Source organism: Dermacentor variabilis, chromosome 11 (assembly GCF_050947875.1).
Source record: "Dermacentor variabilis isolate Ectoservices chromosome 11, ASM5094787v1, whole genome shotgun sequence".
Classification (NCBI taxonomy): domain Eukaryota; kingdom Metazoa; phylum Arthropoda; class Arachnida; order Ixodida; family Ixodidae; genus Dermacentor; species Dermacentor variabilis.
The window spans coordinates 97,056,062-97,067,092 of NC_134578.1; the positions used below are offsets into that span (position 1 = coordinate 97,056,062).

The window sequence follows — 11,031 nt, forward strand, 5'->3', positions numbered from 1 at the left end:
GCAAAGTATACTGGAGGCGGCGGGAGTTGTCACTTTTCGCGTTTCTGATGAAGGCGTCCTGTGTCTGCAGATCACCTTATGCCAGCAGAGCTATCAGCTCTGAACACTCTCGTCGTAGCCCTGTCATCTGTCTTTTCCTTCTCCTTCTTTCCCACACTGCTGAGCGATGCTCAGGTGTTAGAGTGCAGTCAGCCAAGCTTTCCTTTCTCTGCCAACCAATCTCTCTCTCTCTCTCTTACCACTCAGTTCCTTACTTGTAGGGGTGAAGTTATAGCGCCTGCCTTTCACCTCTTCACGCTAGACATTCAACTACGAAAGAGAGCCGTGCCAGCAGGACTCCACGCATAGCTTCAGTGCTTTTACTCTGTCAGTGTAGTTAGACTACCTGTAAAATAAAAGCTCGCCATTTCTGGCTGGAATATATAACTTATGGCTGAATACTGACACCGAAGTTTCATCAAATTTGCCGAGTCATTTGGCTTTCATTCTAAAACCAGTGGCTGAAAGATACAGGCCGAGCATAATCTGTTTTCGAAGTTCCTGGTTCGCTCAGTACATCGCCTGGATTGTATGTCATTCGTACTGGTGGAAAAAGAAAGCGAGTAGTAATTCATGTGCCTTTAAAGCATTCAGCTTTCCTTTGGAACTGAACACAATTTTTTTGAGTGCCTGAACGTTTTTCTTGGGCTGGTACTACTGGTACCAGCGGTAAGGTACGGTAAGGTACGGTAAGGTAAGGTAAGGTATTCTCGCATTCTTCCCTCGTGGCAGCCAGCGTTCTGAGATTCTGTCTTTGACACACGGCGAATCTGGTGGAAGATGCAGGCACTGTCGTTTGTGGAGCTGCAGGTGTTCGCAGACACTGCACGGATATTTCAACTAGCTCTTAAGAAATTGGCGCTCGAAGTACCCCTTGACTCCCATGCTCGGGCAAGGGACTGTGTATAGGGAGTACCAGCCATAACACATGGTCTAACATAGTGCCAAAAAGTGACCACCTCCGAAGGCATGCTAAAAAAATTCTTGGATATCAACTGGGTTGATTCTTCCTATTTTATCTTTTTTTTCGCTGCGCTTACTTGTTGTAATGTCGACCCTTTGTATTGTGCTTTCTTTTTTTCTTGCAGATCGTAAGCGTAATTCTCTTCATGCGTTCCGGACAGTAATGATAATATCAGCCAGCGTTATCGCCTCACTTCTCGGCTTCTTCATCGCATGCGTTATCACCAGGTGAGCGAACCTTCCCCATTGTCCCTCGAGAACCTCCGCTTTGCCTTGTCTGCACAGAAGCAATGCCGCGTTGTAGATACCAACACCCGAGAAGCGGCTTCTGCGTGCTACCTACCATTCCGACTAAGCAATAGTCCCCGACGGTGAGCGCATGCGTGCGCTCGATGTCAGGTAATCTGGCGTATTTATACGCACAGTGTACGCCGATGGACGCGCCACTGGTGGCGGCCTTGCGAAGTGCGGTCGGGAAAGGAGGCAGCCGCACGCCGTAGTTTTCTGCGTCGTTGATCGGGATTATCCGTCTTATTCACGCTTTCAGACACCCTTCCCATGGGTGCCGTGGCCAAAGCTTCAAGGAATGTCAAAGAGCAATTGTTTCACGGTGGGGTACTCAAATACAAGCAAAAAAGTACCGGCGATACGGTTCTAATCATTCCCCGCAAAGCCTCATCAGCGGGAGCAACGGTAGCCACAGAAACGTCTGCATTGCTTTTACTTCGTGACTTTCTGATAAACAGTGACTTTATGCAGTGTTTTTGACAGATGATGCATTGAGAACGGGCTCAGTATCAGACTTCATGCAAGTTTACGCGAACTTGTACGAATTTATCATGTGCTTTTTTCTTCTTTCTGTTTTCTATTTCGTACCGTGACTGTACAGTTAAAGAATGTTTCTGGTTAAAGGGACACTAAAGAGAAGAATTATTTCTTCTGCATCAGTAAATTGCCTTTCTATGACGCCAAGATGCTTGGTAAACCAGCAAAAGCGCAAGAACAAAAGACGGGTGGCGACGCCTCCTTGAAGTTTCCGCACCTGGTCGCTGTGACGTCAAGGATCTTGATGGCATGTTCTAGGACCTACTTAATTATATAGCGGTACACATTGGACTACATTGTGTTCTACAGGAACTAAATAATAAACATGGCGAGTTTCAGGAACCTTTACTCCGCCAACGCAGCCCAAATGCGAAAACACACTTTGGTATCCCTGACGTCACACTAACGTACCGGCGTCTGGGTTTCGGCGCGAAATTCAAATACTGATACTTCGACCTTCGCTTGATCATTTAATAACCAAACTATTATTTTGAAATGACTACCTGCAGGGTTCTCAAGCAATGCTTTATTAGTCACAACTGATTTATTGTTACGCTTTAGTGTCCCTTTAAGCACACTGTGACTCGACGTTAGCTTGTCCCTGATACAGCGCGCTTTGCTTATGCATATACTGTGGCAAGCTAAGCGTTAGTTAAGTGACACCTTAGTTCGTTCCGCTATTTTTCTTTTTGTTTGTTTTGTTCTTACTTGCATTCATTTGTTACTGGAGTCTATTTCGTTATGATCTGCGTATCCAGCCTTTCAGTGGGCTATTTTCTCGCAATCCATATATATATATATAAGACTTCTGAAATTTTACGTGCCAAATCTAAGCCTGATGGTGAAGCACGCCGTGGTGTGGGACTCCGAATAAATTACGACTACCGGGGGTTCTTCTCCACATATGTTATTATTCAACAAACTACAGCGCTCCTGCACAAATGGGCAGCCGGAGTTACTCCGTTCAGTATCAGGGGTAAAAATACAAGGCACAAGCAAGAGGGGCCGTATGTCGCGATATTTCCCAACGTGTGACCGCTAAACGTGATAGTATTGTGATGTCGGGTGCGAACAAGACGATGTACTGTGACGCCAATGACGCGATTTCCGCCTCTTTTGTGGATAGTGGAACTACTAAAAAAGCGCAAAACATAGCGGATACTGAGCAACGAACAGGGCATCTATTTTCTAGCCATTTGAATCTCCGTTTCGTATCGCATGTTCTGACGAGTCACCTATTTTTGCGATAGCGGATGCGCAGCTTCGGGAGAGCCGTTTACGAAAGCGAAGGAAATATTATAACATAAACACAGGTATTAAAAATTACGGCCCTAGCATACGGAGTTGACTAACTGGTCAGATGTTCTGTTGGCGCTCCACTAGGTTATGTCCAAATCCACGCCCCATTGAGGCGGAGGCGATCTTTACAGTACGTACCACCTGCGTCCACTTGCCAAATGCTCCGCGAAGTCATGAAAATGAACTTCAGTATAACCTCAAGATGAATATCTTACTATAAGTGGGCGCGTCATTAACCCAATAAATAAAAGAACGGGTCATTATTAAGAGTCCGCTAACTCCTCCCTGCGCTTAGCGTCGGGTCACTCGGCTCGCCTTGACAGGGGCTCTCCGTGCCAGGTTTTGCGGTAATATGTGTTATAATTTCATGACACTAACAATATAGACTTGTCTAAATAGCAACTCGGGTTAAATTATAATGCGACTGGCCCCAACAACTCCATAGCGCTGTCATTCAAAGGGATGATTTCTATGCCTCTTTTCTCCAAGTTTTACGCTGCAGCTGTGTTCTTGCACGCCGCGTCGGGGGTTGATTCAGAGCGTGCATATACACGGCAGGAGCGTGGCAGAGAGGAAAGTCAACACGAGAAACTCGTTTGGACTTTTCCATCGCGTGGCACGTGCACAATGCCCTCTGGAGCTCCCAGAGTGTCGCCGCATTAGCCTCTTGACAGCTGCACTTATCCGTTACCCCTGTGAAAACCATCGCAGAAGCTGCAGCCCTTACTTTTCTACTAACGCGCGTGGCCAGAGAGAAGCTAGATAGAATGGTAGAGATGAGGGAGAGAGGACGCAGAAAATGGGTAAAACCGAAGGCAGTCGCGAGGCCAGTGCAGAACAGCCTTGCCACTCTCCTCTCCTTTCGCGATTCCCGTACAGGGAGAGAGGGCGGGAGAGACAAAAAAGAATGACGTGAGAAGGCAGTGAAACACCGGTTACGGTACAGTACACTTCTGCTATTTCTGAAAAAAATAAACGCCACACAAATTCCGTCAAGACAAATGACGCAGGGTGTGCGGACGCGAAGCCGCATCAAAACATCGTATACGGTCTAGCGACCCTGCGGATGTGGTCGCGCGTCAAATCAACACTTCTGTGCCCGTCGCGGTAGCTTGACGGCTGTGGCATTGCTCGAGCTCGCAGGTTCAATACCGCCTCATTTCGATGGGAACGAGATACAAAAACGCTAGTGCACTTAGGCCTAGGAGCACGTTAAGGAACACCAGTGTGTCAAAATTAATACGGAGTCCGCCAATCCGATCGTGGTGTTGGCACGTACAGCACTATAAGCACTTCTGCCACGATTCGATGTGTCATGTGAGCCAGTGATAATGTTCAACCCTCTGAACAATGGCACGTTACAACGACTCAAGCAAACACCGATGCCTGTAGGTTCTGTGTACTATATACGCAAACTGCCATGGTGCACGCAAGGTAACGTTTAACATTAACCCGCCACTCTCGCATCTCACTAAACGCTGAAGAAGTAACGCATTCGCCGCCAACATCACCCCTAATTATCGTTAATCAAAGCAAACAACATCGAAAGCTTCCCTTACATCGATTACCATTTGCGATGCGCATATGTTCTTTACGCTTCTTGTGTTGTCGTCTCCCTGCGCTTCTTCCTTAATATGACGGACCAACTAACCGATCATACTCGTGCTCAGCGATTTTCTCTCCTCGGATATGTCGTCGTTGTCACCTGAAAAACGTAATTTTATGTCTACTTCTTCCCCCATGCAATGCAACTGTTTAAAGTCGTTGGCCTCAGGCCTATTTCTGTATGTTGCTGTTCTCTGCCGCTTTGACTCCTTTAGGGTGTAAATACATAGAGGAGGATGCCATGGTATAGGTTATAGCTAGACCCCAGAGCACCCTCATTTAGTAAAGTGTTTCGACAAACCAGTTTCCCTTTCGTTACCGAAGAAGGCGTATGTATTGTGACGTCATAAACCAGTAAGTCGGATGGGAGGACGACAGCGAAGCAGTAGGCTCGCTCGGATGCCTGCTGTGTTGCTACTAATCACGCATCCCGAGGTAGCAGCATACCAGACCACCTAGCGAGAGTGGAGTGAGTGCAAAAAATTTGGAGGATGCTTAAGCTTCGACTTTAAGGGTGGAACGCGATAGCATGCAAAGATCCCTGACTCACACTTCCCGGCAACTGCAGCGTAACGTAAACGCTGGCGGCAAACGCTGTGCACGAAGGCGGGCTTTCTGGTAGGAACGTGGCCTTTTGCGTGGGTCGTGATGGGGCGGAGGCGAGCGCCATCTAGAGGTGTTGCAGGGAACCAGGCGCGCCGCTCCGGGACCTCCAAAGTATTCTGTAGTCGTGACAACTTGACTTGGGCAAGTTGGTTCTTCATGTCCTCGTCTTCTTCGCGCTGCTTCGAGCTTTACCTCAGATATTCGCTTGCCGGCGCGCGCAAATGGCTGACGCCGTGGCTGGTCTACGTATGACAGAAAGGCTGGAAAAGGGGTTTGTTTGAGTTTTCGCGTAAGACAATTATCTTTTCTCGCATATTCAAATTACAATCCGACGCTAGCATGTCTGTAGGTCGTAAGTCATAGTTTACGATGTTTCCCACGTATTTTATCTTGCGAAATTCAATTAGTTCAGTAAATTCCTTGCGTCACATGGAGGGCCTGGGTATGGGTGGTTCGAAATTCGTTTTGCCAAAAACGGCACCCGATGCGATGCTGGACGCGGCACGCCGACAGCATATTTTCTGTCACTATCGCGTTAAAACATCGTGATGTCCTGGTCGCACGCGACCGCGGTCTGCGTAGTGACATCGCGACACAAACACCCCCATAATGGGCAACGAAACAAAAACTGATTCGCAGAAAAGACATTATGTATGTTCAGTTTAGGATGCTATGAGGCTTTCTCGTACTCTTTTAGGAGAACTTCATAACGCAAAAAGGAAAGGGTAAACAAAGTGTCGACGCTAAAGAAGACAAGCTCGACGAACATGGTGGCTCAAATGATTCGGTGAATAAATGTCGATTATATACGCCGATTATGTATCTGTCTATTTTTCACATTCATTATTATTATTGTGTCTTATTCGTATCGTATATCACGTGCGATTGCGTCGACCTTGTCTTATTAAACGTCGGTAATTGGCTGACCCATTCTTTCTTCAGCGTTTGAGACTGGAATGAATCCATCGCTTCGGCTTTCTTGTTGCTCTTTCACGCTACTGACCTATTACGGACGTATTAGACCGGAGTGTTTACAACTTCTTCCGAACACACGGCCAAGATACGGGAGGCTCAGTCGCGCGGCCTGTGACTCTCCGCTCTCTCGGCTTTTCCACCCCAACTCTCTTCAGTACCGAATTTTAAGGTCGCTGGAACATTTATCAAATCAGGCATTTCCCGCCATCTAGTGGAGTGCGCGACAGTTAAGTTAGACTCCACTTGGCGGTAGTACGGCAGAGAGTGACAGCGTTAGAGGCACTCACATCCCATGCTGTTTACTGCTAATTATACAACTTTTTGATTACATCCTTGGTTGATGACTATTGCTACGTGTTCTCGACGTGGAGAGAAATCATATGCGGCATCTACAAATTACCTATCCGACCATTTTTCACTAAGAGAGCCAGATCCCAGATACACCAAACCCGTCTGAAGTCTGCTAGGAAGACATTGTCCTGAAAAGAATAGTCGAAAATGTCACGTCATGCACTCCTTTAGGAAAAACAATAGCGAAAACGGGATCAGCAAAGACGTGTGGCCGAAGGAGGCGCCAAAGCACTAGAGATGGTGGCTAATTCAAAGAAAAATCGACACAGGGAAGGAAATCCACTGATTAATGCACGAGACGTCAACTGTTCAGTGTCCAGACTCGCGAAGTTCACAGATATGTCGGCTGTCATTCGTCCACCGCGCGCTGTTTCTAGTCTTCCAAAAATGTACCGACTAGTCCATATATCGATTATTCTGAGGTATCTTCGCGTGCACTTCCTCGCGAGGATGGGTACTTTCTCCGTGAACAGGTTTTCTATTTCTTCGCAAACGCTGTGGCGTGTACAGGGCTTTCCTGGGTCGGTCGGACCACGAGGAAAGCATCGCATTTGCGTCATCACCGGGGACTCCTGTGACTGAGCCAAGGGTCCTGGCGGAGAGGCCGCCTGCCTACACCGACATCCTACGAGAGCAGGTGCTGTTTTTTTTTTTCACTCACTATAGCCATTGCTGCGTAATCGCATCAATGTTATGGCAATCGAGAGTCCCCTATGCTTTTAGTGCTCTTTTCAATGAAAATAATGAAAACAGGTTTATGTGCCTTACAATTTCGATGAATACTCCTTTTCGCTTAATAGTAGGTAAACAATATCGTTTTGTTGCAAGAAATTCTGAGTAATAATACAAGTGATTCTAATCGAAAAAGGTATTATATAAAAATGCTCGCGTATAATACACTCGCGAGGTCCCAACTAGAATACGCGAGCACAGATGGGACCCGTAATTTAAGAAAGACATGTGCAAACCTGAAATGATTCACTGGAAGGCAGTTCGTTTTATCTTTAACTCCTATCCTCGCAAGGATTAACCGACTCATCTCATAAGTAACAATAACATTTGTGTTTGGATAAGAAAACAGGCGTCGCTATACTAAATTTTTTTGTTTTTATTGCTCTCTAATTAATTTATATTAGTCCCGACTCATACTTACGCCCTTATCTATCACGACAAATGCGGCACGCTCATATTCTTCAGCTATCACAATATTTTGTTCGCACTGCTCTTTTTCAGCACTTTTATTTCCATCGCACTATAACACAATGGAAGGCGCTGCAGCCGTAAAGTCTGCTAAGGATTCATGATGAGAAAGACTTTGAAAGCGTCTTGTGATACTATTATCCTTTACATTGATGTTCTATTTTAACGTCTTGCCAAAGTTGTGTTTCCTGTAGGGCTATCACTTTTTTTTTCATGTCAGAATTTTGTTTTGCACTATGTTCTTTTGTGTCTTACTGTACGCCCGCCTGTTTGGCCCTAGCACTGCATGATATCTTAAATGAACTAAAATTTAAAAAATCATGAGTCATTCCACTCCGTGAAAGTGACTGACCAACGAAGCTGCTTAGCACACGAGAAAGAGGCGACACAGAATTTTGAACAAAGGTACGAACACATTTATTGTCCTGATCAGTGGTCATCGTGACGATACGTACGTACACCTTCTTGTATGACCTCTGTTATTATTATATTAATTCAATCATATTCGTGTATAGTATGGACTCCCGAGGAGCAGCGCGCCTACGAAGAGCGACGGCAGAAACAGAGGCGAGAATGCAATCGCCGCCCCAGGGAACCGGAGGAAATTAAACACGCGTGACAATTCGACGGCACCGCCCCACGGGAGAGCGGACGAAAAGGAAACTAGATACGCAAGCGCTTGGAACGCTGACAAAGAGAGGGCGATGCGAACATAGGCACGGCAGACGCGAGTTGGTCTTTTGGGTTATAATCCGACCGTTCTCACCGCTTAGTTCGCGTTGAACTGAGAGGCAGCACGAAGGGCAATTCGCTCGCTGCTGCTGCCGCGCTTGCTCACGCGAGCGTTTCGACAGCGAGCGTCCGCAGTCATCGAGTGTGATGTGTTCATGTTTGCCTGTGCGCGCTGACACCATGCTTCTAAATTCAGTTAGTAACTGCGAATGTTTAAAAGTCCATGTGGCCGATAAAACTACTATCCTTACTTCGTTTAACTATCTAGTAATTTGCTTTCGCAATTGATGCTTCGCCTTTCGGGCGAAACTGATTTTTTTTTTGTTTTTTTTGTTCTCCATCCTTCATGCATGTATGGAGTAACCACTTCATGATTCTAATGCTACGAATTTGTTGCGTTGATTGCTCGTTCCAGCAGGAGGAGCTGCCTTCTTATGTGGAAGCCATGAGACGTCCTCTTAACACCCTGCCACGGACAAACCCAGCTTACGTCGTCGACATCACCTAACTGCAATCTGTAATAAATATCCATGTCATAATATATCAGTGTGTGTTTAAACTCCCGTACCTTGCTACGAAGCGGGTCAGATGCTTTTCTGATATCACGTGAGAAGAAGGGCGACGCCATCCCAGCCACAATATAGCCCTGCTTCTTGACTTGCGTCAGTCGAAACGACTTGAGAAAGCGCGTGGGCGTTGTTGTCACGTGGGTAAGACGCCGCACAAGCAGGGAGGCAGAGATTAAGAACACAGTGTGACCAGAAGACCATGCAACGCCTACAGAGGGCGCGGCTGTGCACCGCGTGAGTGACACCAACGGCCCCCCTAGCGTTGTGATGCGTGCTACCGCGCGCCGCCCGATCTCAGAGACCATTCCTTCGCTGCCATTGCAATACATGCATTCTCTTGCACCCGCTCTCGACTGTTGCGTTCACAGTCGACAAGTCACCACAAGAATAAAAATAAACGTATTGTACTCATTAGGAGGCAACTGTTAGGCGAAGTTAAGCCCGAAATTCGCAGACGGTTACCGAAGTCAAGGCTGGCCCACATGGAGCGATATTCAGGCGAAAAAGCGACGGCCAGTCGCCTGGCGGCGTCCGCCCGGAGGCCTGTGGCCGAAACGTGGCTGTTCGCCGCCTATCAAGCCCGGCTTGATATTGTCAGCCGGCGACCTAGGAATTGTCGATTAAATTTTATTGGATTGATGATTACTCCTTCATTGTTTTAGCCTTTAATCGCTTTCGATGCAGCTAGGGCTTTTCATCGGTTAATTGGTTAATCGTAATTTCTGCCGGGCACGTTAAGAAGGTTGAAGCACAGTTGTCTACTTGTGTAGGAACTTATTTTAACGTTTGAGATGTGGAACCAAGTTGGAAATACAAGTGTATAAACTTTGATAAAGGATAATCTTTAATGTGTGTCATAAAATGGCAATTAGAGCAGAATTAAATAACATACATGACACTAGTGAATCCCTGTACTGTACAGTTAAACAAGAAATTTAAAAAATGACAAGCCTGAAAGGTGAAATACAACTAATATACTCAAGAATTTACACTATGCAAAGAGGAAAGGAAATTGCTGGTTTAGGATTATAAGCCACATGCTCTTTTCTACAGAGCGAAGCAATGTCAACTGGCGGGGATGTTTGGGTGAAACCGACCATTTCATTGAACGTCCTCACAACCAGCACGCGTGAACCGGCGCTCGGAAGCTCTAAATTTGCTGGAATGGACATGAACACCATCACTATGTGAAATACGGGCTCTAAAGCTGCGGAAATGCTGTGCCACGTCTTTAGTTGAGTGGGAGGGAAACGCCAACAAGTGACTGGGTTTCTATAGCATTCCACGGATTCCGAGGACCTTTCAAGCCTCCGGCTTCGGGCGGCGAGGTATGGCATGGTATGGTAAAGCTTTATTGAAATCCTGCACGTCGTGAGTCTTCACGAAGCGGGCCGCTCCCACGTGGGAACCGGGAGGCCGAGCCTCTCAGCCGCATCGTGGGCCTGCTGGGCAGCCCAGAGTTGGTCAGCCTGAACAGGGCTGCGGAGAACCGCCTCCCATCTGGCCGAGCTGTTATCGATGATAGAGCGTAACCGGGCACACCGCCAGAGCACGTGTTCTAACGTGGCTATTTCTCCACAATCGCGGCAAGTACCATTGGTGTAAGTGTCCGGATAGAGTTTATCTAAGAGCGACGGATTGGGGATACGTATTGGTTTGTAGTAGACGGAGCGTTAATGCTTGAGTTCTATTGAGCCACGGATGAGGAACGAAGTATGTTCTACAGCTGAGGTAGTAGTGTTTAGTAATGTCGTTGTACGTGGCGTGTGGGAAAAGAGAGAAGCGCTCGGCTCGGCATCACTCGGGACTCGCAAAAACAGTCGACAGTCGCTCTAACCACCATTCTAGCGTTCCGCCATTCTAGTGC

General features: G+C 47.0%; 1 protein-coding gene across 2 annotated transcripts in view; it reads left to right on the plus strand.

The window, feature by feature from the left end:
- LOC142564851 (uncharacterized) overlaps window positions 1-9,136 on the plus strand; it is a 31,908-nt gene extending 22,772 nt beyond the window's left edge. Inside the window, exons 3-5 of one of the 2 annotated variants that reach the window (XM_075676032.1) lie at window positions 1,128-1,230; window positions 7,174-7,300; window positions 9,011-9,136. In XM_075676032.1, the coding sequence (XP_075532147.1) occupies window positions 1,128-1,230; window positions 7,174-7,300; window positions 9,011-9,103 (323 nt within the window). In that variant the 3' untranslated portion in view covers window positions 9,104-9,136. The remainder of the gene's footprint in view (window positions 1-1,127; window positions 1,231-7,173; window positions 7,301-9,010) is intronic. The other variant, XM_075676033.1, reaches the window with a different exon arrangement.
- Window positions 9,137-11,031: the final 1,895 nt, after the last annotated feature.